The following is a 27,490-nucleotide window of genomic DNA, read 5'->3' on the forward strand; positions in this document are numbered from 1 at the left end:
TCCCCCGCGATCCTGAAAAGGAGTAAGCGGTCGTAGATGGATGGATGGATGGATGTTAAAACACTGAAATGAAGGCCCCATTCATATATTTTGCCTAGGGTCCCCAAATCACTAAATCCTCCCCTGATAGATGGAACTTGGTGGATGTTTAATGGTAATGTGTTTCAGATCAGATAAAAAACAAACAAACAAAAAAAAAAACAAAGGAAACTTCTCAACTCAGTTGGTGTATGTGTGATAAACATCAATCTGGCATGCCGGTTTCCGCGTGCGTTCGCTGTGTGGAGGCGCGCGGCGCCGCTCGTTTCCATGACAGCAGAGTTAGCAAACTGCCCTGTTGCCGTGAGCTCATTATTAACAGCCGCAGCGAGTCGGGACAAACGCCACTGGTTATTCCTGTTATTTATTCTGTTTTTGGCTTAAAACACATACAGGGCTACTCTGACAGGCTCTACGGTGCCAGAGCTGTGTCCTGTTTCCGTTGCGGGAGGGCTGCTGAAAAAAAAAAAAAAAAAACAACTACCAGGAGTCACGCAGCACCAGCACCAACCTTTTTTCCCCTGAGAGAATTGTTTCAGTGTTGTCCAACATGATTTAACTGCTAATAAAAGCAAAGCGGACGATGGAGACGTTTGGAGGCGGTGTAGCTGCTCTGGGAGGTGAAGAAGACGCAGAGGAGGAAGAGAGGGGTAAAGTTGAGGCTTTGCCCCCGCTGCTGGAAGATGAGGTGAGACATGTTTACAGGAACACTAAATAAAATAGCCTACGTGAAGTACATACCTGTCTTACTTAATGATGTGAAGAGAATAACAATTTCACCTGTACTTGAAGGAGGGGGATTAGACATGGGGTACACTATTAGAAACAAGAAAACGGTCCAATCTAGAACCATATGTGGCTCTTTGGTTTGTCCCGCTGTGGAAAGCTAACGGTTTTATAGTGAATCCTTCAACACAGTGGTTTCATATTATGCAGGGTTCCAGGTAGATGTTAAGAGAACCATTAACTATATAATTATTATACTCAATTTAGCTAAATTCCCTACATGGCATTATTTTCATTGAAATTGACAGTACCATGGCAAATACCATTACAAGCCCTCAGCTGTTAAACATTACAACCATTACTATTATTGATCCTTAATGGTATCCACTAGACATAACATGTCACCAATAGAAGGCAAGACATTACCAGTAGAGACCATTACAGTTTCTACTAAAAACCAATACAATTCCCATTATAACCATATATGTTATATATATATATATATATATGTATACATACATGTACATATATATATATATATATATATATATATATATATATATATATATATATATCCTTCAATCCTTCAATACAGTATTTCTTTATACCGTCATATTTCAGGTCAAACTCCGTTAGTAAGCGTAGGGAACCGCTTATCTATCCAAATAACCTTTAAGTTTTTTTCCCCCCTCAACTATTTTTTCTTCTGTAAGAAGTGGGGGCTTGAGAACTTGAGAACAACTCTAAAGGCAATCAATACTTAAATATGTCTTAGATCATTTGCAGAGCATATGATTTATTTTTGTTGCATTGACACTTCCTTAAACTGTGTGGGTTATAATGCCTAATACTTACTAAATTTGGTTTAAAAAATATCTCTACATGGAATTATCCCTGCAGCCCTGAATGATCTCTGTGTTAACTTGAATAGGTATAATGTACAAACATCAGAGATGGAAATGGTAGACTAATCTGCAGGCTAGAAGAGGTAGGGCTTAAGCCCTGCAGTCTTGAATTAGCACCTTTGAACGACCTCTTGCAGTGTTTGTGTATAGGACGTAAATACTGTTAACACTGTAAACGAAGAAAACACGTCTAAATAAATAAAAAACGCAAATAACTGACATTTTGGGGTTGTGGATCTGCATTAGATTGCTATTTATATCAAGAAGCATGAGCGGCGGGAGCTTATCTTCTAACGCAGAAGCATCCGCGCTGTTTTGTGGTGTTAATATGCCATATCTCTAACTATGACTCATGTGTTATCAGCAATGTGCAAAATGACTTGGATCTTATTCTATAGAGCACTCCAGTAATGGACCAGTGTCCCTGATACTAATGTTTGGGTTGAACCAAGAATCCTATCAGCTCACAAACATTTTAATTTTTAGTATGAGGCTTTCACTCACTAATATTTGTTATACAGTGTTAGAGAAGTAAGGCTTCAGAGGAGTAGTAGAAGATGTCCCACAAACAGTTCTGCCATTTTAACTAGGGTAAACCACATTTAAACATGTTTGTTTGTGTTTAACAACATTTTAATCATTCGGTATGTGCACTCTTACTGTTTATCATATAAAGACTGGTAATGAAAAAAATCTGTCATACAATGTAGGCGAAGCTTTCAGTCTCATTCCTTCTAAAGTTCTGGTCAAATAGAAATGTCAGGCACATAAATACTGTCTGAAGAAAATGTTAAGCCATCAACAAGTATCTAAGAATGTAAGCACATAATAATAACCTGTCCACATAAGGATATTTTGCTTCAAGTACCACAGAAAACAAAAAGCACAGCTGTTATTCAAACATGAAGAATCGATATGATGAGCATCTCTTTAAAGGAATAGATAAAGGAATAGTCAATAAATAAATAAATAAAATTTACACTTTTCCACTTAATGTAAAAGTCTATCAACCACAACATGTTTGATATATGACTTTACCTATTTTATCTTTTTGACTGGAGATATGAGGATAATGCCAGTTTTTTAAAACAGGTATACCCTTAGATGATGGGATGATGGATATGGCTGGAAAGATCTCATCTCATACCTGTACAAAACTTAAGCATGCAAAATCCGAAGGAAAGGCAAACTTATCTAGGCCGAAATGTGTAATTATCAGAGAGGGAAAGAGAGAGAGAGAGAGGCTGTGCTTCTCTGCACTGTTCTCGTGGGAGTTTGCCTATTTATGGGGTACACTTGTGCTGTAGCACTTTCTTGCACTGTCTTATACTGCAGCTTTCTGGGTCTGGCCTGTTTACTCCCAGTGCTAACTGGGTAAGAGTGTGTTTTTCACTTTGAAGATGCTCCAGTGGATGCATGTCCTTTGGAAGAGCTTTGTGGACTTTTTTTTGAATGTTGACATTCTGCTAATTTTTAATGTAATCACACAAAACAACTCTTGAGACTTCTGTATTTTGTAATGAACAGTAGTTTCCAGTCAAACTTGATGGAACAATGAATGTCTGTGAAAAAAACAACCGCTCTTTCACAGTACATTACATCATCACAGCAAGACATTTTGTGTATTTGGAAAAAAATCTATTTGAGGAACTAGAGATTTAGAACAAAGGTTTCTACTCAGTTAAAGTTGTATGATGTGAGATTCAACAGAAACAAGGCTTTGAATCAAAGTGTTTCTCAGTTTAGTTCTGCTTTTCCTGTATTTAGAGACAATACCTGTTCCCTTTCAAAGGAAACTCAACGTTGCATAAGGTTCACGCTGTAGGAAGTTCCCTCACATGTGACCAGCATCTGAAGCTTGTGTAACATCATGCCTGTTTATAGACCTTGATCAGGTGACGTGGCAATTAAATGCGTCCTGTGATATAAAATCCCATCTGTGAACCACGCTGTTAGCCTTATTATCTTCAGCGAGACTGCAGGTCTGTCATTTGTGTAACGCTTGCAAAAGAATTTTCATTTCCTCTTTATCTTTTCAAATAAAAAAAGAAAGAAAAATCTCTTTACCATTCTGTACTTAAAAAAAAGAAAGAAAGAAAGAAAGAAAGAAAAAAGAGAAAAGTATGAGTGAGAGAGAATTCAGGAAATGTGTCAAGGTGGTTTTGCGGGGAGGGGATGGACACATTTTCTGTTTTCCGGGTCCGGCTCGCCATCAGATTTGGAGCTTGCATCGCGACTCCCCCATTATGGAAGAGCCGGAAGGGGTGTCATCGTACCTAAAACGGAGAGAAGCATATTAGAGCTGCAACAACTAATCGTTAAAAATCGATAATAATCGATTATGAAAATCGTTGTCAACGATTATCGATTTGTTGGTCTGCGCGCGGCACGGGGGAGACTTACTCATTACGTTACTTCTGTTCAGAAAACGCTTCGGAGAGTAAATACTAAAGTTGTGTCCCAAATGAAGTACTGTAGACTTACACTATGCACTCTGCACTACCATCTAGTGTGTGGATTTTAGAAAGGTAATATCATCTCAAATATAACACTAGCGTTTTTTTTTTTACTAACCGGAAGTATAAGCCGCTTCCTAGGCGACTGCCCATGACGTCATACGCGTGCTAGCATTAGCAGACACCCGAGTCACCGATAATGACTTTATTCAGTTTACTTTTTGTCAGCGTTACCTTTTATTCCCAATATGACCTCGGTCACCAACAGACGAAGGCGAAATCGTCATGTGACTGAGGAAGAAAGTCAGAAAGGCAGGGGAGCATTTTATATTAAACACCGCGGAGATCAAACAGTGCTGCACGAGCGCAAAGTTACGTTTATCCAAAATGCTCCACTGTGTGCAAGGGGCAGGGGAAAGTAGTGCGAGTTGCTTAAAAGGTTTAGTTTAATTCAAGTGTATTGTCATTATATGCTGTATTTGCACGCTTGCAATGTAAATTCTGTTGTTTATTATAAAGCAAGTGATGTGTTAGTAACGAGGCCGCGTTGCTGATCACGCTCTGTGCATACGCGCAATAGGAGCGCGAGTCCGATCTGTAATGTATAATTAAAACACTGATCAAAAGTAAACACAAGTAGAATAAAATGTCTAAAGGCAGCGAGTAACAGAAACCACAAGGTGCAGTGAAAGTGAGTTTTTATTATTAATTTAGGACTGTAGTTAAATTTATATTTATTTATATTGTGTATATAAGTATTTATTCATTATTTTTTATGGATGCACAAAAAGCACAGAATTAAACTACAGTCCTAAATTAATAATATATATTCTGGTGTGTCTGTGTGTATTGGGTTCTTTTCTGTTTTGTACAAAGAGTTGTGTAAAGTTTAGTCTGAATTTATATTTGTAACACTGTTTGTGGGTTTTATTTTAAATAAACAAAAAAAATGGTACTGAAAGTTTGCCCCACCCCAACCGATTAATCGATTAATCGAAAAATAATTGTTGCACCCCTAAAGCATATAAAGATGTTTGTATGTTCTGTTTTCATTAACTGACAAAACTGTGTTATAACTGTTGCTTTTTCATTTTGAAGTGCTTTGTTGATTTCTGAGAAAAAAATTATTGAAACTGAAAGTAACAAGGAAAGGTCAAGGGGAATGAATGCTGAATGCGCTGTATATGAGTTACACAACTAGGTCCGATTTAGAGATGACATCATACGTCTTATGGTCTTGAATGCTGTCTTTCACATCTAGAAATAATCCAGCTGAACTCTCATCACTAAGGGCAGCAGTCTGAATAATACTCCATTTATATCCTAGAACCAGCAACCACACTGACATTAGAGTGATTTAATACACAGTAAATGCTTGAGATGAGCAGGCTCAATGTCTTAGAAATACTGTCAACAGAGAAGGTCAAAAGTGGTTAAACAGGATGACTGACAGTAATGAAAAGAAACACATTTTATATATAATCCAAATGGAGAGAGGTTTAAGGTGTTAGGCTTTAGCCCAACTTTGAAAAATGTCTGGTCTTTAAGAATCCTGCTTATAAAAATATGAAAAGCAGTGTTAAACTCTCATAAAGCTCAATAAGTTGCCCAACAATAAATGATTTTAATTAATAAATAATCATGTAACATCTTTCATAATAATGTAATTCTCTCTCCTCAGGAGAATGTGTCTTTGGCAGATATACTGTGTCTGAGAGACAGCTGTCTGTCTGAACAGGAGGTGTGGGCAGTGTGTGCAGAATGTGTGCGCTCACTGCAGAGCATTTCCTGCTCTCCTCTTTTTTACACTCTCTGTATTACACCAGACACTCTGGCCTTCAACGCTCATGGAAACGTGTGCTTCATGGAACAGCTCAGTGGTCAGTAATCTTCACCTTCACCTCTCTGTGTGTATGTAACTAACTCTCTGTAATTAATTTCACTGTCAGCAGTTTTGTTTGGTTGTAAAGGGCCTAGTTTTGATGAACTAGACTTAGGAGGTGTCTTCTAAATTGTTTTCCTTGCAATTTATTCTCTACAAAGCCAAGAGGCTGTTCTATAATGTTTGAAAGAACAATACAATTTACATGAGTTGCAGTTTTAAAGTGTACACTATTAAAGGTTATATATTAATCATTCTGTCTTGAATTGCTGCTTGAGTTGAGCTGGAAGCAACTGTGTTTGTGATAAAATGTGCAAGTGTCCACCCAGTCCAGATAAACAGGGTCTTCAGGAAGATTTGACGATCAGAACCTAGATGTTAGGGTTAAAACTAAATCTGAATCTCTAAGGTCAGGATTATCCATGTAGTATTGAGTATTGAACTTGCCACTTGTCTAAAAATATAATGGTCATGGAATGTATTCTACATTTCCAGCCATCCAATGCTGGCTCTAATATAAAATAAGTTTTAGTAATTGCTTGTCAGTTAAACTCGTGTTCTATAAAGCTTATATTTTACTGATAAGCAAGATCAGGAACTAAAATTGGCCATGTATAAAAGTTCAGTTAAATTTCTTTAGCTGAAAATGATCCTGTAGTGGAAACATGGCTTATGAATGAACAAATTGTGCAGCCATAGGACAAAGCACTCAAAGAGTGAGCAGAGCCACAGATGTCCTACTTCCTAATTCACATCCTAATATATGCCCTAATTATTGGTCACATTTGGACAGTGACACTATTGTTTTATTACTCTATCATACTGGATATGAAGTGCAACAAATACTATAAGGTTACAGTGCAGATGGTTAGGTTATTCACATCTATATTGGGTGAATCATATTGGAACCAAAACCTTGTTTTACATGGTTCATTTCCTAGAATTCAAAAGGTTTTGTCCATAAAAATCCATAAAAATACACTATTTTGCCAAATACATTATGATTGTTCATCTTTGTTGCAGGCAGGGCCGAAGTGAGACTGTTTTTCAGCCCGGGAATGTTATCTGAGCAGCCCACACACTCAATTGGGATGTCCACAGTGACACACTTTTGACTTTTGACTATTTATTTTCAAATATATTTCACAGTAGGCACCCGTACAAATTAAATAAATATATGCAAAAAATGTACAGGCCTAATAAAACACTATAGCTAATTTCAAATGAATACATTATCAAAAATATATTTTGACTTTTCTGGCTTTAATTTTTGTGCATAAACAGGCACTCTTACTTTATTTGCATTATATTTCCTTTCAACTGAGCTGTTTGACATTTACTACTCTTTGAATAGACATACACAGTAGGCCACTAGTAATACAAATATGAATAGGGCTTCTCCAAGATAAAAATATGAAATATCTTTCACACTTAGATGGCCACATAACAAATCAGTCATTCATAAATATCGCAGATATACTGTGAAAATTCCTTGATGCTAAAATTACATTACTAAGCACTAAACTGAAATTAGATTGAAGATGAAGGAAAGGTGGGCTACTTAGATATTGTAGCTTGTCAAGCTGTAAGCTTCTCATGATTCAAAGAGTAGGGTGTCTACTGTGACTTTTTCGCTGTAGGTAATTTGCATTTATCTAATTTGCACAGGCATGATTGCTAGACAGTCCTTGCTAGATTAGCGTGTATTATGCAATACTACACTGTATGCGCCATATATATCTGTCTCAGAAGCTGCATCACTATCATCTTGGCTTGTTGCTGTTGCAAACAAGTCTGTAAATTTGACACATTTAATCTGACACATTCTTTAATCTGGCCTTTTCCACTCCTCCTTTTCTTTTTTTGCTGTCAATATTGATTAAAGGCTAAGAGGGATCTCTGGTTTAACTGTAAATTTGTACATTTTGTCATTTGTCCTGTGTGTGTGTGTGTGTGTGTGTGTCTGTGTGTGTGTGTGTGTGTTTGAGTATGTGTCTCAGAGAAGCCTATACTGCAACAAGTAGTTATAAGTTATAATGATAACATGACATTTATTGCATCATCAACCCACAGCCCACTGGGTATTCTCTCGGTTCTTCCAATTAACCAGTCTGGCACTGGGCGAAGGATATACAACTAGAACCTCATCTTACTAGAAATCAAACCCTCCATTTTCCTTTGATGTAATTGTATTCTGTGGCCAGTGAAAACTCCCTGCTGTTTGCATTCTGTATATCATTCATAGTTGAGAATATGTAATTCAGTGCACAAAGGATAGCGAGCAGAAAGGACTCTGACCTATAAAACTCCTCCAACTCTGCAGAACAGTCTGGAGGAGGCTGGGGACCCTCAGCATCTTTGGCCTACTTAGAAGAGGCGATTCTGTGGCAAGATCCACAGCATCCTGTGCTTGTGTCTTAGAAAATAACACTGTGTACCTGGATTACTACTTGAAGGAAATTAACCCTCCTGTTCTACTTAGAACTACTTAGCAATGGTGTATAGTTTGACAGGTCCCATCAACCCAGGTTATTTTACAGTAATGGAATTGTGAAATGTATTTTGAAAGCACCCTTAACCTTAATTTTCATGGACCTTGTTTTACATACAGAGGTGCTTGAAAGTTTGTGAATCCTTTAGTATTTTCTATCTGTCTGCATAAATATGACCTAAAACTTCATTAGATTTTCACACAAGTCCTAAAAGTTGACAAAGAGAACCAAATTAAACAAATGCGACAAGAATATTATACTTGATCATTTATTTATTGAAGAAAATTATCCAATATTACATATCTGTGAGTGACAAAAGTATGTGAACCTCTTGGACTAAATCAAAGGGATGACAATCAGGTGTGAGTGAGTGAGTGCCTTGTTTTATTTAAAGAAGAGGGAGCTATCAAAGTCTGATCTTCACATCACATGTTTGTGGAAGTGTTTCATGCCATGGAGAAAGGAGATTTCTGAGGACCTCAGAAAAAGGGTTGTTGATGCTCATCAGGCTGAAAAAGATTACAAAACCATCTCTAAAGAGTTTGGACTCCACCAATCCACAATCAGACAGATTGTTTACTAGTGGAGGAAATACAAGACCATTGTTACCCTCCTCAGGAGTGGTTGACCAAAAAAGACAACTCCAAGAGCAAGATGTGTAATAGTCTGTGAGGTCACAAAGGAACCCAGGGTAAATTCTAAGCAACTAAAGGCCTCTCACACTGGCTAATGTTAATGTTCATGAGTCCACCATCAGGAGAACATTGACCAACAATGGTGTACATGGCAGGCTTGCAAGGAGAAAGTCACTGCTCTCCAAAAAGAACATTGCTGTCCATCTGCAGTTCAAAGATCATGTAGGCAAGCCAGAAGGCTATTGGGAAAATGTTTTGTGGACACATAAGACCAAAATATAACCTTTTTGGTTTAAATGAGAAGTGTTATGTTTGGAGAAATGAAAACATGGCATTCCAGCATAAGGACCTTATCCCATCTGTGAATTATAATTATATCATGGTTTGGGCCTGTTTTGCTGCATCTGGGCCAATACCGTTTGCCATCATTGATGGAACAATAAATTCTGAATTATATAAGCGAATACTAAAGGAAAATGTCAGGACATCTGTTTGTGATCGGAATCTCAAGAGAAAGTGAGTCATGCACCAAGACAGTGATCCTAAGCATACAAGTCTACCAAAGAATGGTTTAAGAAGACTAAAGTTAATGTTCTGGAACGGCCAAGTCAAAGTCCTGACCTTAATCCAATAGAAATGTTGTGGAAGGACCTGAAGCAACAGTTCATGTGAGGAAACCCAACAACATCCCAGAGTTTAAGCTGTTTTGTACTGAGGGATGGGCTAAAATTCCTCCAACCCGATGTGCTGGACTGACGTTTAGTTGCAGTTATTACTGTACAAGGGGGTCACACCAGATACTGAAAGCAAAGGTTCATATACTTTTACCAGTCACAGATTTGTAATATTGGATAATTTTCCTCAATAAATAAATGACCACGTATAAAATTTTAGTCTCATTTGTTTAATTGGGTTCTCTTTATCTACTTTGGACTTGTATGAAAATCTGATGATTATTTAGTTCATATTTATGCAGAAATATAGAAAATTCTAAAGAGTTCACAAACTTTCAAGCACCACTGTAGATAGGAGAGCAAAATATGAAAGTCATCTGTAATTTACATGGACTTAAAACTTTTTGTTTTTATCTCACCGTATTACTTTCAGGTGAAAGTGTCTGGATGATTTCTGTTAAATTATTTTAATACCTTTTTTTTTGCACATGACTGTTATTCATTAATAACACTGTTTAACTAATATTCATTAGATAAATTAAGGCAGTTTTTTGCTAGAAAAATGTTTGTTTTATTTTTTATTTTTTTTTATTTTTTGTTTTAATTTTCGCAAAAATTAAAAATGGTTGATTTTTCTCACCATTTTCTCTCAGATGACCCTGAAGGCTCCTTTGTACCTCCAGAGTTTGACAAGACTGGGAACACATTTGAGGTGAACTGTGTATATCCTAACATTGATACTAAACTGTTGTGGGTTTGCATTCTGGTTTAACAAGAGCATTATGACTAGGGGAATTAGCTAGGATTGCCTCACAAACTATTTATGTATCTCTACATTGTCATTACATTATACTGTACACACTTTTGATATTTGACTATGGATGCATGGCATTTGGTGTTTGGCATGCAGCCAGTGCCATATACAACAACTTATTGGTGTAACAAAAAGACAAGAACCACACACAAGACATTGTTGAGTAAATTATCTACAATGGGGTCCAAATGTCTGAGACCACATGAAAATCTGGGATTTTTTATATTAAAAACTAGAAAGAAACCAGATATAAACAGAAAATACTAAAACTTAAACAAAAAAGTAAATGTGCAATATTTGCACAATTTCTTGATCACTATTTAAATGTAAGACAATTTGTGATATTGACCATGTTAGCTCCTTAGTACAGGAGGTCAGATTTTCCATGAGCCCCCATGTAAATATTTTTAAGATTTTACTTTTCACACAAGTTGTTGAGGTTATAATATCATCTGTAATGAAAACCTTTGTGTTAAATTGAAAAAGCATTTTCCCTAGTGGTCTCAGACTTTTGGACCCTGCTGTAGGAACTCATTTGTTACGTCTGTTATGGATTGTGAACACAGTCTGCCCTCCTTTATACAACAATGCAAATATCTGTTTTATTCAGACCTTTTCACATAGCAATATTGCTTCAAAAGAGTGGTCCTCTTGACATGGATACATGCGATCGTGAAATTGTGAAATCGTGTATGATGTACTGGTTGAGCAGAGGATGTAGATAAGGGATCATTTGTTAGCCTAGATGAGAGAGTGCATGACCTGCCACAGATGATAGATACTGCCTGGTCTGGCTGCAGGCAGGAAAATGGATGACACTATTGACTTTCATCTGTATTTGTCTGTCCTCACTACTTAATGGCTTTAGGAATAGCAGGATGACATAACCAAAACAGAATTGTGTGTGGGTGGTCCAGTTTCATGCAGGCATGACTAAGTTTCACACTTTTGAATTTGGAACTGATATCAGTATCTGGACAATAACAGTGATTAATTGGACAAAAATAATGATTTCAAGGTAAATTATTTTAAACAAGAAACCTGTTTCTGCAGGTAATGGTAAGAGGTCAGTAGCACTATCATTATTATTACTTGGCACAACCTGCTTTTCTATAACTGATGACAACACTTGGACAAAGAGCTCTGTACAGTTCCTTTTTCCTTCTTTTTAGATTTTGTTGCTGTCATCTTTTCATTAACCTCTTTTTCTTTTCCTCGTTTTTAGGGTCATGTTTTCTCCCTTGGCTCCACACTTTCAGCTGCTCTGGGTTATGATATAGAACCTGAGACAGAAGCGGTGTTGGGGGTCGATACCTGCAGGTTGCTTGAACAAATGCAAGAGGAAAAGCCAGGAGACCGGCCTTGCCCACAGGTTTGGAAAGTTGACAACTGTTTTCACATTTCACATGGTATTTTGCTATTCACTTTTTCAAATATTTTGTTATTGTATTGGAAATAAATTATTTATCCTTAACGGCATAATACATCAGGTATAATACTGCACCCATTTGCACAAGTTGAACTTTTGAACATAGCCTAATACAGATGTATATTGTGAATATGTTAGATATTATGAATGACTAAAATATAAACAGCTGCACCAAACAACATAGTTTCAACATGGATGACCCTAACTCTAAACTTCCTTATTTTGTGCCACTTAGATATACCCAGTAGTGCAGCATCCACTATAAAAATCTGTTAACACTTTTAGTTTTCCCTTTTTTTGTAGGTTTTTAAACCTTTTTAGTCTATTGCCCACTTTGTAGATAGAAAATGTCACTGTGGCCTTCTGCACCTACCCCCATTCAGACATTTCAAATAACTCATTGAGTAGGAGCATGATGGCTATGAATCGTCTTTCACTGGCTTTCATTTAACTATGAAAATGTTTAATAACATCTATTATTTTTTCCCCCCAAATTGGTCTTTAAAATTCCCACCCACAAGCTAACTCTCCCCTATCATATAACAAATACTAACCAGGGAGGGTGAGGCAAACATGCACTTCCTCTAATGCACATGACCTCCACATCTTTTGCAAAGTAACACACACGGAGGAAAGAAAGATCTGCACCCTTCCACATACATGGAAACTTTAATATGGCACCCTTGGTGCCCCTCAGTGCCACTCTGTTTGAAAACCCACTTTTCGGTATATTCATTTACTGATGAGTTAGCCATTAGAAGTTATTGTGCACCTTAAAAGTGTTCCTGGGATCTACCCAGAATCCAATAGATCCATAAACAGGACAAAGCAGTTACTAAAGATGAATGAGTCAATCTTACAGCACTAGTTTATAATTGACTACTCTCAATGTATGATTTAGTGTAGACGTCACATTGTAGCTTATATTTCAAATGGTGAAGCTGGTTTATGTGCTGGTTTAAGCAGAACCTTAAGAGTAAACAGGAGAATAATCCTATGATGAATGCAAAAGTAACAGGAAACAGGCAATCACTGTATCTCATATTATATGCACTTAGACGAAAAAAACATCATAGCATATTTCCCTGTTCAAGCACTTTCTGATGTTTCACCTGCAGTGCTCTCAAATGAGAGAGCTTTACTGTGAACAGAAAATATTTCTGTTAATGGTGTGCTGAAAGACAGCAATGTTTTTCATATGACCTTGGGATCAAGCACTTTTCAGCACAAATCACACTGTAATGCTTTCTATATACCATATAGCCAGATCTTGTCTATTCAGATTTCTTTCAAAAAGAACAAAGCCACTTGAACATATTTATATCTCACATGCCATTACCCATGAAGCAATGAAAGGCAAAATAGAGCAGAATTCTTTTTCTTAGATGATCTAGTGAAACTGTAAATCTGTGTAAGATACAGATGCCTGAAAGAGATATACAGATATGTAAGACATAAGTGCATATTTAAAACTTGTTTATTAGGATTCTTTCTAGGCAAGGATCAAAACCAAAAAATAACTAATAGAATACAAGAGAAACCACTAGAGAAATAGACCAGAAAGGCACTATGGAAACACAAAAGCTTTTAAATGGACAAACCAGACAGGCGTAAGTAAATAAACTAGAGAACAACAGATCAGACTGAATAACTGCCATGACAACGGGGGTAATGAGAACAGGAAACATTAGCCATATAAAGAAAGTGGGGTGGAAAAAGGGAGCAACGGTGCACAGAGGATGAGGGGTAAATTGGGACAAAATCAGGGCGAATATGACAGTGTGTTAAACCTGGTTATTGAAAAGTCTTGCAATTATTCTTGTGCAATTTCAGAGAAATAATATATAGAAAAGTAACAAAAAGCTATTTATTGCAAAGACTAGCAAACCTTTCAAAATCTTGTTCTAATTTTTCTCCCTGTTTGATGAGAATCTAGTTGCCTTATATCCTGTGTACATGGATCTCAAATGAATTTTCAAATGGATCACTTGGATCTCTCCGTCTCAACTATAATGTTTTTGCTTTATTAATTCAATATGGTATGCACCGTTGTGCCATACGTCTTAGTGTTAAATTGTCTTTTGTCACAGGTCATCCTATCTCTAGCAGAAGCCAAAATCACAGACACTACATCCAGAGCAGTGTGTCGAAAGCTCTCAGCCATCGGAAGAAGAGTGCTGTCCATAGAATCGGTTGCACCTTTCCAAGGTTTTACTGTCCTCTTCTCTCATACTGTAAAGCTTCTACTGTTGCTATTGTCTTAACAGTGAAATCAATTTTTTTATTTCATTCATAGATGAATGGGACAAATCATATCACTTTATGGCATATAAAGGCTCATGGACAAGCTCGGTTGAGAATCATACATATGACCAGCGCATGTCAAGACATTATTCTTCAGATTCTCATGAAGATGATGAACATCTGGTTAAACAAAGGCGAAGAGTCTGCAATGGTTCATTCCGTTCTGGAAGCGTGGATGGATATCACGGAGGTCCAATGTCTCTCCGAGATGTGAACTCATACCCATCTCAGAATGGCTCCCCTGTTCTTAAGATGAACCAAGAGGTGAGGTGGAGGAGATCACGGAGTGCCCTGAACCGCTCCTGCTCCATTCCTGACTCCAACAACCCCCCTGTGTTCTCATCTCCATCACACACAAACCTGAGCATGATGGTAGCAGACTTGTCAGAGATTGGAGGAGAAGAGAGTATGATGATGCAATGGGAGGACCATATGCTGAAGGAAACACACAAAATGTCTGCACAGGATGAAGATGCAGGTGGAACAGAGGAGGTTCTCAGCCACTCTATAGAAACTGTAAATAGAATAAGTAATGGCACCCCTACTCATGTCAGCATAGATGCAGCTCCAGATTACACAGGTCAAAGTGAAGTTGTAAGGGACGAAGCCCCTGTGCTCTCCACATGTGTAGAGGAGGAGATAAAGAATAGTAATCTGTGCTGTTCTAACCATATGGCCAAAAGCATGCTGTGCCTCAATGCAGAATCTCAGGATGAGGTAAGATGTAGCTTCAGAGTCTGTATTTTATAAAGAGACTATTCTTTCCTCTCCTTTGTGGTTTGTCAGATTAAGTGCTGAGCATTTTATTATTGCACGTTTGGATAAATGCTGCTTTGGCTTTTATTTGCAGTGGGTCTCTCTGCGGGAACTGCTGTCACACTGTACACAGCCACTGTCTGTGAATGAGTTGTGGGCCCTGTGTTACACCTGCCTGTCCACACTGCAAACCTACACTGATTTCCCAGGTCAGTCCTATACAGGGAAAAGATGTACAGTGCCTCCTGGAATTAAAGGCCCAACCAAGTAATGTTGAGCATGAAAACATTTCACTTACACTTATTCGCTTTCAGAGCCTATGCCAGGAACACTCGGCATGAAGCATTGCTACACCCTGGTTGGGACAGTAGTTCATCACAGGGCACAACAGACAACATATTCATACCTATCAGTTATTTATCTTAACCAATCTACTTATATGAATTAGCTTGTAATTTGACATGTAATTTAACATGAATATTTGAGAGGTGGAAGGAAATTGGAGAAACCAAGGAAACCCATGTGGACATAACATGGGGTCCTGGACTTGAAATGGCAATGCTAACCACTGCACAACAATGCCTCCCCAGCATAAAAATATTATTGTGGAATATTATTTCCACATTTCCAATTATTGCTGGCAACTTGATTATTGTAATGCATAGAACTATTTCTAATAAAGTGTGGCATGGTGGTCCACTTCTCCCTATGCCACTGTGGGTTTCCTCAGGGTTCTTCAGTTTTCTCTGGGACATCCCCCAAAAAGTACTAGTGGGTGGAGTAGGTGCTCTAAACCCAAGGTGTGAAGTGTCTCAGAATTGCTGCACTAATAATCATCTCACTGTTAAACAAAATATCAGCTGGTTTCAGTGCCATAAATATTTATATCTTAATACATGAAGCTGCATACATTCCATAGCTGGCCTATGCTATTTATAGAAGAGTAACAGAGCTAGTTTGTTGAAGCTGTGACAAATATTGTCTAACTAGGGCAGTCTAATCGAAAGGTGACAAGCTATTAAGCATTTCTTTGTGTGGAATAATTCATTAAGGTTTAGGATAAATTATCGTGGTATCACATTATACTGTGGCAATTATTCACAGAATTTCTTGCAGAACTGAAAAGAACACCAGAAAGTAGCAAACCGTGTGAGTTTATGTGAAATGCTTTTTTAAAAAAATTTTTTTAATGTGTTTTGAAAGCTTACCTGTGCCTGGACTCTGTGTATGTGGGCTGTGATGGAGAGTTGCTGTTCCTTATGCCTAAAAACACAGGTACTTCTGTTCACAACACACTGATGAACACTGCGCATGCAAATATACTTGGATGGATGAAATAATGAAAAGTTAATTACATTTATATTTGAATTTGATATGTGAATTGCAAATAATTTACAATTACAGAGACTACTCCAGTCATTATATTCATTATGTTCTGTTGAAAATTAGTAATGTGTCCACTTCAGACAGGATCAACCAATCTGCACTTTGAGATGTCATATGTGTATTCAAAGCAAAACCACATCACATTGCTGGAGAATTGGTGCATCACTCACAAAAGCTGAAAAGGGTCTTGAAATTAAGTAGTTATGTCAAGTACAAGGTTCATCAAAATGTACAGCTGTACCCATAAAAGTAATATAAAACTGAGGGACAAAAACATGTACTTAAATGAATCAGCACCGTGGTTATCCATTCTCAACACAAAAATTGGGTGTGTTGTATTTGGGAAACAAAATCAAAGGATGCATTTGACTTATAGTGACTACAGTGCCAACTACCAAACATAATAATGGTTTCCTATTGGTATGGATAGGTCATTTTAATGATAATTGCTTTACATGATTGTGTAATGACCAATAAAATGCTAAGGAATATTGAAGCTCAGATAGCAGTGTTTCCCACAGGTTGAAAATTTACTTTTGGTGGTGGTTGGCGCGGCGTGTGACGGTGTGGGTTCAGTAATAAACTAATCAAACAAAGGTTTGTGAATAAACTATTTATTGCAAATGAATAACTACTCACGATAAATAACTATTTATATGTCAACATAAATAACTATTAAGACAGAAATAACTACAAATTAAAATACATTTTCCATTTTCATAATATATTAAAGAATAAAACACAGACTGATTCTTGATGAACATTTCAAAATAAATAACTTTCAAAATAAATAGCTGTTAAGCACGGCAGCTTAGTGGTTAGCACGTTTGCCTTACACCTCCAGGGTCTGGGGTTCAATTCCCGCCGGGGCCGTGTGTGTGGAGTTTGCTTGTTCTCCCCATGCTGCGGGTGTTTCCTCCGGGTACTCTGGTTTCCTCCCCCAGTCCAAAGACCTGCATGGTAGGCTGATTGGTGTGTCTAAAGTGTCCGTAGTGTATGAATGTGTATGTGAGTGTGCCCTGCGATGGACTGGCACCCTGTTCAGGGTGTACCCCGCCTGGGATAGGCTCCAGGTTCCCCTGCGACCCTGAAGAAGGAGTAAGCGGTAGAAGATAGTTGGATGGATGGATGGATGGATAAATAGCTATTTACATTATGGAATACATTTTCAAATGTGCCTATTGCACAGTTGGCATTGCTTGCTGGAACATTTAATCTTCCTTGGCTTGGAAAACACTTTTCGAATGCCTATCTGTAGGGGTATGCTTCAGGAGCAGGTCCATTGATGCACCCACATCAAATAAAAAAAATTCTAATTTGTAAAATATTATGCGTGTTATCAATATTTAGTTGGATGATGGATGTTACAATTATAAACAAATTGTCTGCTCCATGACTGTCTGTAGCAGCAGTCACAGCAGAGTTTAGCAATCAGACTGATTAGAGCTGTACAACCCTGCCATGAGTACCATAACATTACTAGGACACAGGGAAGACATTTCTCTTTGTTTGATAACGTTAAAAGTAAAGTCAGGCTTGTTGTCGGCTTCCCGACTCATTTTAAAAAGATGAGAGAGTGAGCTGACAGCACGGAGTGAGAGAGAGAGTGAGAGCAGCGGTGGATGAGCGAGCTAGATAGTGAATAAAGAGCGTGAGCAGTGGTAGCGAGAAAGCCGGTGGATGGGAGAAATAAATTATTATTTTCTGATTGTTAACCCTGAGGGAAGGTGCTGCAATGCCCGATTTGGTGTGAATATGACCCATTGCTGCCTAACTGTACATGGCCGTGAGTGCAAACACTCACAAATGTCCACTATTACTGGTACGACCGGTGTTGTCATAAGTTTATTAACTGGTGGGAACATTTCCTCATCGTGGCATCCCTATTAACATTACCCATGGTGCTCTTTGGCCCTCTTCATCTTCCTGGCGCTTTCTTTTTCGCTGGAAATATGATTCAATGCCATTGACAATGGGCTTCATGGCTGGTGAAAGAAGTGTCAGTCAATGTGGTTATGTTTGTCCAGTTTTCCATGATGTCACGTACACAAAAATTGGTACTAGTATGATCTTGATAACGTTACCTAACGTTACTAAGCTGTTGTCTTAACCTATCGAGTGTTCAGTTTGGTGTCGAGGCTAGCTCTACCATTACTAGACAGATAGCTAGCACAGTGGTTTTCAAAGTGGGGGCCGCCAGGGGGCGCCCGTGGGGCCTCAACAACTTGGGGTGAAAAATAAATAAATACATGATTTTCTCTTTCTCACTCTCAGACAACCACACACACACACACAATCAATTTCTAATCTAATGTAATGTAAAGATGCAAGATGTAATTATTAATAAAAAAAATTTAAAAAGGGGGACATATTCAGAAGTCTGTATTTTTAATGTGTTTTAAAGACATCTTGCAAAAGGGGGGCCTCGGTCAAATGTTAATGCCATTTGGGCGGCCTTGCCCTGGAAAAGTTTGGGAACCCCTGAGCTAGCAGACCAACTAACGTTATTGTACGTTATTGTAAGTTAAATTATGTGTAGCGTTAACGTTTATTGTTTTAACATTTAACACATTAAATACGAAAAAGTTAGACTTAGGAAAAAAGTTAACTTACTGCACCTCAGTAAAAGTTGCTGCTGTTAGACTCCTGTTGAATTTTGACTTACCAGCTGAATCACTGTGAACTCTGTCATACACACCTGACATGCGCATTGTCTTAAGAAGGGGTGGGGGAGGGGGGTTAAAGATCTGCTGGTTTATATTCATGATGAACTGACAATTGCACAACTTGATTGAAAAGAAAAACTGGAATTTGGATTCTGTCTACCTGGGCGAGTCTTAATCTAACTGGGCGGGTCGCCCAAGTAGAGCCTATGTATGGGAAACATAGGATGGACACCATATTGCACAATCTTTTGCTCATGATGTTACCGTGTTCCAACAAATTGCAAGGATGAAATTAGTGCCTGTAATAGGACATCATGGTAAAAAATAGACTCATAAATGTGTATTAGTTATTCAAGATTGGAGCTCTAGTGGTTTGTATGTGACAACATTGAAACCATTTATATCCTTGAACCCCCCTCCCATTTAAACACACCGTATCATACCAAACCATTCCATACCATGCCATCTGGGAAAAGCACTACCAATTTTTTTTTCTAGTTCTTAGTTCTACTATATTTGTCATTAAGTGTTTTGGAAAGAGTGTGTATAATGGAAATTGATCGCTAGGTATAATGTCTGAGAATGTTGTGAAAATGAACAAAGAGCTTTGAGTATTAGGACAGTGTGTTTTTTTTAAGGCTCATGTTCAGTGCTGCAGGCCTACTGCCTTTTTTGTCATCATTTGTAGGATCCAACGATGTCTTTTATGTAGCTCCTGAATTCCAGGAACATGGTATTTTAACAGAAAAGGTGAGTTGAGTCGTAACCCTATTTTTATTGTGAATTGTCAACTAATGCTTTTTTTTTTGTTAGATATTTAAATGCTTGAGCTTACAAGGAAAATGTGTTTTTGTTCCTTCCTAGGCCTGCATATATGGAGTGGCAGCTATTTTGTGGGCCACAGCTAAATTTCATTTGTCCCCTAATCAGAAGCTAGCAATGCCAAGGAAACTCAAGAGGCTCCTGCTTGAGATGGCCAAAAAAACTCCTATTGAAAGGCCATCAATTGTTATGGCAAAAAAGGTAAAACAGATAAAGAGAAATTTAATAGCCAAGTTAATTGCATGTGTTGAATATTTTTGTTCATATGTTCGTATGTAAACCTCAGCATGACTGTCACGAATCGTGACGGAGCAGAGATAGGACGGATGCAAGTGCTGGATGAACAGTTGTTTATTAGAAAGAGAGACAGGCAGACAAATCCAAAACGTGATCCAAACGTAATCCACAAACATGCAAGAGGTCAGGCGATTGGCAAACAGGCATACACAGGGCAAGGCAGGAATCTAGGTCGATAAACAAAACAAGAAACGAACTATAACGAGGGACTGGAAGCGGATAATCCAGCGTGAACGAATTCTAAACATGGACCGTGACTATGAATACGCTACGAACTAAACTAACTCTAAAGTATTAATCTTCCGCGTTGTGTGCTGGGAGGCGCGCGGTATATATGCGGACATGATCAGCGTCTAAACTGCTAGCAGCTGAGAGCAATTCAGACCCACGTGAAATCCCAGCCAATGACAGAACAGGGAGGAGACATGACAGAAACAAACAAAACACACGTGTCCAGATGTCATTACAGTCAACAACGGAAAAGCAGGTGCTCACGCATTCGCGCTTAGAGCACGCTGCTTCAAGGGGGAATCGTGACAGAACCCCCCCCCAAAGGCACTCCTCCCAGATTGCCATGAGTCATCCCACTTCATTGGTGGCCCCGGCCCCCTGGGCTGAATGTCCCAAGCAGAGCCAGGAAACTGCACGGTTTTCTTGGCGGCGTAGGGAGGCGGAGCGACGTCCTCGGCTGAACAGGGAGGCGGAGGTTCTGAGGTCACCAGGTGAACCTTGGGCATGGGCGGAGCTTGGGTGGCCGTGTCAGCAGACTGGGGCGAGAGCAGACCTTGGTCATTAGGCTTAGATATTAGCAGAGCTTGGTCAACTGGATCAGCAGGCTTGAACGTGACCTCAGGGACGTGAGGCTTGACTTGGACCTCAGGGACGTGAGGCTTGACTTGGACCTCAGGGACGTGAGGCTTGACTTGGACCTCAGGGACGTGAGGCTTGACTTGGACTTGGATTTCAGGGACTTGAGGCTTGACTTGGACTTGGATTTCAGGGACTTGAGGCTTGACTTGGACTTGGATTTCAGGGACTTGAGGCTTGACTTGGACTTGGATTTCAGGGACTTGAGGCTTGACTTGGACTTGGATTTCAGGGACTTGAGGCTTGACTTGGACTTGGATTTCAGGGACTTGAGGCTTGACTTGGACTTGGATTTCAGGGACTTGAGGCTTGACTTGGATTTCAGGGACTTGAGGCTTGACTTGGATTTCAGGGACTGGAGACTTGACCTGGATCTCAGTTCAGCTCTGCATGAAGTTGCTTGTAGTAGTAGGTAAACGGCAGGGCAGGTTCACCTGCCAGACTTACCCCCCTGAGAAGTTGTTCTAGCTCGTCCTTCGCCTCCAGACTCCCGATTCGCACCATGAGTTCCCCTACAAACTGTTCTACACCGTCCAGGTTCCTACAGTGCTTATCCAGTTTGAGCTGCACCCATTGACGGGCCGGTCCAAAGAACCGGGACCACATGAATCGGAGCCATTGCTTCTCCTCTGGCTTAGGGTCTAACAGGCTGGCGAAATAGTATTGACAGTCTACCAGAAAATATTCAGGGGCACCGAAAAATCCGTCAAATGGATCAGGAAGCTCCATAAATGTCCATTGTGGGAAGTGGACGGAGTCCATAGCGGGGACGGTTGGCGTCGACTTCCGGGTTCTGCGTCTCCTCCGTTCTCCTGCTGCATCCATGTTTTGGCGGAAGATTCTGTCACGAATCGTGACGGAGCAGAGATAGGACGGATGCAAGTGCTGGATGAACAGTTGTTTATTAGAAAGAGAGACAGGCAGACAAATCCAAAACGTAATCCACAAACATGCAAGAGGTTAGGCGATTGGCAAACAGGCATACACGGGGCAAGGCAGGAATCTAGGTCGATAAACAAAACAAAACAAAACAAGAAACGAACTATGATGAGGGACTGGAAGCGGATAATCCAGCGTGAACTAACTCTAAACATGGACCGTGACTATGAATACGCTACGACCTAAACTAACTCTAAAGTATTAATCTTCCGCGTTGTGTGCTGGGAGGCGCGCGGTATATATGCGGACATGATCAGCGTCTAAACCGCTAGCAGCTGAGAGCAATTCAGACCCACGTGAAATCCCAGCCAATGACAGAACAGGGAGGAGACATGACAGAAACATAAACAAAACACACGTGTCCAGATGTCATTACAGTCAACAACGGAAAAGCAGGTGCTCGCGCATTCGCGCTTAGAGCACGCTGCTTCAAGGGGGAATCGTGACAATTATATTAATTGAAAGAGTTTTATATAATTATATCCTCATATAGTCAACAGTAAGAAAATTATAGATACAATTATTTAAATACAAAAATTTCTCTCATGCTGCATCAGAGTTGCCATGATTATCTGACCCTTCAGGGGACTGATGTTGAGACTGTGTGGACACAGCTAATCAACAGACTTCACAAGGTATGCATTAACATGTAGGATTATCAAATACCTTAAAATATCAGATTAAGGGAAACATGAAATCTTATTGGATTTCTCTTTACAGCTGTAGTCAGTGCATTTTAATCCTGCATTATTCCTTAAATCATTTATCAACCAATTAAGTACACCTGTAAGCTAAGTAAACTACAAACTGGAGATTTTATTCAAATCATGGTATACATTGATACCAGCTTTTTAGAACAACACAAAATACAATACAATAATTTGAATGCCTCAAAACTTCATCCCTAAAGAGCACTGACTGCAGCTTTTGTGGCATTACTCCTTATATGTGGCAAGTAGGACTCCCTTTAGGCAGCTTGTAAAAAAAATAATAAAAAAAAAATAAAAAAATTTGATACTTGTTAAAAGTGTTATTATCATGAGCTGCTAGTTCATGCAATGTAGTATTTTTCCACTCCAATGAGAGGCTTCTTGGTGTGTACAATTTAATGTTAATACAGTATGAACAATCATAGATTATCACAGAACTATAGATTATAGTAAATATAGTATAGTAATATAGGGAATGTTCCTAATTTTCACGATTTAATCAGTGTGTAAACTGGTATTCAAACTTGCATTTCCTGTGTAATTTCAGGCATCCAATAGGTTTAATGAAGAAGAAAGCTTCCTAGATGTGGGCTCATTCAAAAGCACAGCTACACCTGAGAGGAAAACTGGTACATTTGTAATCTGAATCTTTCTTTACTGAGTACGGCTCATTACATTCTGTATTAGTACATCACGAGTGGCTAATCCTACTACAGGAAATTTAAATCCATCTGATGTGCAAAAACTGACCAAATTACTTGTTAAAGGTTGGACCCCTTCAGGAATGTAGATCTTATAGATTATACCATTCAGTGTATAAATCTTTCACTATACAGTATTGATATGTTTAATAAAACTTTTTATCCATGATTTTTAACTTAATTTAAAAAAATATATTTATTTATATCTATGTGCCATTTTTTGTGTTGCTGTTTGCAGGTTTCATCCCTCTGGGCCATGATGTCAGGTTGGCCCCTGTAGCTGGTCCTCTTCCCCAGAGCAACTCTCTCTCCATGACGGCAAGACTGCCTGAGGCTTTCACTTCTTTAGCAACCCACTTTACTCCTATAGTAGTGGCACAGGAGGATGTCAGGGAAGAGGAATCGTCTATCCCTCAGCCAAGGATAGGCAGGTAGGCCATTGTTTATTACGGTATGGTGTGAAGGAAATGAATAAGCTCGATTCAGTGACTTCAAACTAATTAGTTCTCAACCCCTAAAAGAGTTATCACATACTAACTAACAGAAAAAGCTTTTGTAGTCCATAGTGAGGGTTTGTATGGTCATGAAAAACCGAAAAAGTCATGGAATTTTAAAATACCAATGGAGAAGTTTTGGAAAATTAAATAAAACCAGGAAGTTTTGGAAAAGTCATGGAAAATTGCTTCACATATACCTGTAAAATAGAATATGAGTTTAACTGTTAATATTGGTTAAAGGGTACTTAATGTTTGGGCAGTCACGTCATGTAGCGTTACGTTTTCTGTATCATTTACTTACCCTTATGTCATTCCAAACACAAATAATGTTCATTTTCATAACATAAAAGTAGATATTTTTCCACACTATTACAGCTCTATTCCATCAAAAGGCAGACCATAGTGATCATAATTAGCTTTGAAGGTGCAACATAAAAACTATACTCCCAAGTGGTCATACTAGAGCTTTGTGTCGTATGGACTGCTTTTATAGTATAGCTGTGTAAACATTCTTCAATACACATGGACCTCACTGTAGCTATTTTGATTTTGGTTTAATTTTATTTAAGATATGCTGTGGTAAATTTTGGCATGGATTGTTATTTTTATTTTACATGTATACATGGACGTTTCAGGGAATGTATGGTCATGAAAATTTGCCTCGAAAGTCATGGAAAAGTCATGGAAATTTATTGGTAAAAATGTGTTTGAACCCTGATAGTATAATTTTGCATTTTGAAGTCTGTTAATATTTATGTGAGTTTTCTATATCTGATTATTTAACTCTGTTCTATTCACTGTGTTAAAGCATCCCCAGTGAAATTGGTATTGGAAATGAGGACCTGACATCTGAAACACCACAACTTCAACAAAACTGGACACAGGGAGAGCAAGAGGAAGACCTTTGCTCATCCTTGTCCAGTAGCACAACTGTTCTTACCTGTTCTTCACCTCACTCCAACCTCCAAACAGCCTGTCCAGAGTCAAACAGCCAGTCTCTGCCAGCCTATCCCAACGTCTCATGTTCTACTGGCGTTTACAACAACTTCCTCCTACAGCAGGACCCTCAGAGTGGTCGCCTGACACTGTTTCCTGTTCACATAGCTGTTTCTCAGCCAATCACAGGCCTAGATCTTAGCGTGCCTTTGAGGGCAGATTCAGAGACTGACTCAGGAACCCAAAACACTGAGCATGATGTGCATCATGTTACCAAGAATGGAGAACCTGATCACCATTTCACATCCTCTTACCACAAGAACAGCAAAGGCAACATGCCAAATAATAGAGCTCACTTGAATAACCCTGAGCCGCCCCAACATACCAGGGTATTGAGTACTATACGACAGAGACAGCCTGTCCTGCAGCAGGTCATTGGTCTTATCCGAGAGGAATTTGCCTTTGACTGTTATCTGGAAAATGGAGCAGAGGAGCTGGTAATGGGTAATTGAATTATGTTACTTTGATTAAGTCAGCCATTTCTGCATATAAATGCTGAGAACTTTCCCGTTAGATAATAGACCTAATATTTCAGGATGTAGTGCTCTCTTGTGCATTGCTGTGGAAATTAGATTAGGGATTCTCAAGCATAATACCTTTTTATTGCTTTAAAGGAAAATTGGCTAACATTTCTCAATTATATTATGCTGATTAAGCATCCATTTAATTAAGCTGTAATTATATCATGAATTATACTATATCTACACTATGACCAAAAAAGGGCTGTATACAGTTAATTGGATCTAGTGCATATTTTCTCATTATGCTTTTTTATTTATCTATATTTATTTGTTTGTTTGTTTAAAATGGGAATTTACATGATTTTCTTGTAACTCCTGCTGTGTATATTGGTAATTTTTATGTGCTCTATTTGTAGGAGAGTACATCCTTTCTTTAACAAGCCTCCACTTTGAGACCTTCTGTAGAGCAATAGTGGAGAAGTTCAGTGATCTCCACTGGGACAAAGACCTACTAGGCTTGCTGCACTGTCTCGTCAATCATGACTCCTCTTTCCGGTAAGTAGCATGTAACGTAGTGCCAGGCTTCAGGAAACCTCTTTTTAACTTAACCATTTGCACATTTAGCCTTTAAGGACTGTACTGGAATATCTGTATTTGACACCGATAACTATGAAAGAACTATTATTTTATTATTGCCAACTTATTTAGGTCAGCAACCAGCAGCACAAACTGGAAATCTGGAAATCTACTAAATCAGTCAGCTTGGTGGTGCTCTATGAATTTTAATTTACTTATAATGCAACTCACAATATGCACTTAAGATACCGACCCTCCGCTACCCCATTCTACACATCATTAGCATTCATACTAGAAGCATTTCAAAAAGCCCTTTGCCCAGTCCTTCTCCAGGCTGATGGGTCCCTATGGTAACAAAAGAGCCTGGGCTTGGGACTGACAAAAAGACACTTGAGCTTCTTTCAAGTCTTGGAGGGGTCTGGAGGAGCCAGATGTATGCATAGAGGAAGCCAGATGTGTAAACAGAGGAGAGAAAATCATGCAGATGATGCCACTCCTTTCTAGAATTTGTTTCCAGAGAGGTCACATGAGGAAGAAGAGTTGCATGGAGGGTGTGTAGCATGGAGGATAGAGGATAGTCATACACAATAGGCCCTTTCTGCTGGATAAATCACATGACACTCAGTCCCTTCTCTGTGTAGATTTGGAGGGCTGGGATGATGACATGATGAAGGGAGAGAGACAGAGAGCGAGAAAGTCACAGTTCTGTTTCTCACTGAAACTGTGAATGTTGTAAATAGTTTTCCAGGGATTTAGGAAGGATGCCAGGAGAATTCTTGAGTGGCAGTTTACTTGCTTTCCGACTGACTACTATCCAACTGGTATGTGTTGCTGTTGTGACTTGTGGTCAGTTGTCTTGAATCGGTTGTTATTCTTTTTTGCTTAATTTAAATTGAATCCTAATTTATAACCACAATTGCATTAATAATCACATATAGTCATATATATTCAGGTTATTATTTGTGGTAGAAATGCTTAGGTTTGTCATTTAGTGGTTAGAAGCGTGTAATTTTTTTCAGAAAAATGTGTTAAGCCATGCTCTGCTTTACATAACTGATTACACTGTTCTATAGTCTGTGCCAGATGCTCTGTATTTTACTGAGTTTTTGTTGACATTTACAATTATATTTATTTATTTGGCAGGCAAATGTATCCAAATCTACATACAAGTAAATCTTCCATGCACCTAGAGGGTCAAGGTCCTGAAAAGTTATTTTAAAGTTATCCACTTCACTAAACTGTGCTTTTCTGTATTCAGTAACAATTATCTTAACTGTTGAAAGTTAAATAATTGTTACTCAATATATCTGACAGTGTTCCAAATGATCCAGAACATCACCAAAAAAAATGATTGAACTAAAGAATACTATATACACTTGTCAAAGTCTTACTGATACTATCCTGATATTTGGTAATACAACAGTAATGTAGAAAATAGTTGAAAAAGATATAGCATTAGA

The 27,490-nt window shown here is 38.6% G+C and overlaps 1 protein-coding gene across 4 annotated transcripts in view; it reads left to right on the forward strand.

Moving 5' to 3' along the window:
- The first annotated feature begins 271 nt into the window (after positions 1-271).
- Positions 272-27,490, forward strand: part of LOC108263859 (kinase non-catalytic C-lobe domain-containing protein 1) — a 48,455-nt gene continuing 21,236 nt past the window's right edge. The window contains exons 1-15 of one of the 4 annotated variants that reach the window (XM_053679795.1): positions 272-727; positions 5,808-6,006; positions 10,463-10,521; positions 11,849-11,995; positions 14,143-14,260; positions 14,349-15,073; positions 15,207-15,321; positions 16,316-16,387; positions 19,853-19,914; positions 20,029-20,187; positions 22,647-22,724; positions 23,347-23,428; positions 23,739-23,931; positions 24,806-25,437; positions 25,871-26,009. In XM_053679795.1, the coding sequence (XP_053535770.1) occupies positions 623-727; positions 5,808-6,006; positions 10,463-10,521; positions 11,849-11,995; positions 14,143-14,260; positions 14,349-15,073; positions 15,207-15,321; positions 16,316-16,387; positions 19,853-19,914; positions 20,029-20,187; positions 22,647-22,724; positions 23,347-23,428; positions 23,739-23,931; positions 24,806-25,437; positions 25,871-26,009 (2,885 nt within the window). In that variant the 5' untranslated portion in view covers positions 272-622. The remainder of the gene's footprint in view (positions 728-5,807; positions 6,007-10,462; positions 10,522-11,848; positions 11,996-14,142; positions 14,261-14,348; positions 15,074-15,206; positions 15,322-16,315; positions 16,388-19,852; positions 19,915-20,028; positions 20,188-22,646; positions 22,725-23,346; positions 23,429-23,738; positions 23,932-24,805; positions 25,438-25,870; positions 26,010-27,490) is intronic. The other 3 variants (XM_053679793.1, XM_017465058.3, XM_053679794.1) reach the window with 3 other exon arrangements.

Source organism: Ictalurus punctatus, chromosome 3 (genome assembly GCF_001660625.3).
Source record: "Ictalurus punctatus breed USDA103 chromosome 3, Coco_2.0, whole genome shotgun sequence".
In the NCBI taxonomy this organism is placed as follows: Eukaryota; Metazoa; Chordata; class Actinopteri; order Siluriformes; family Ictaluridae; genus Ictalurus; species Ictalurus punctatus.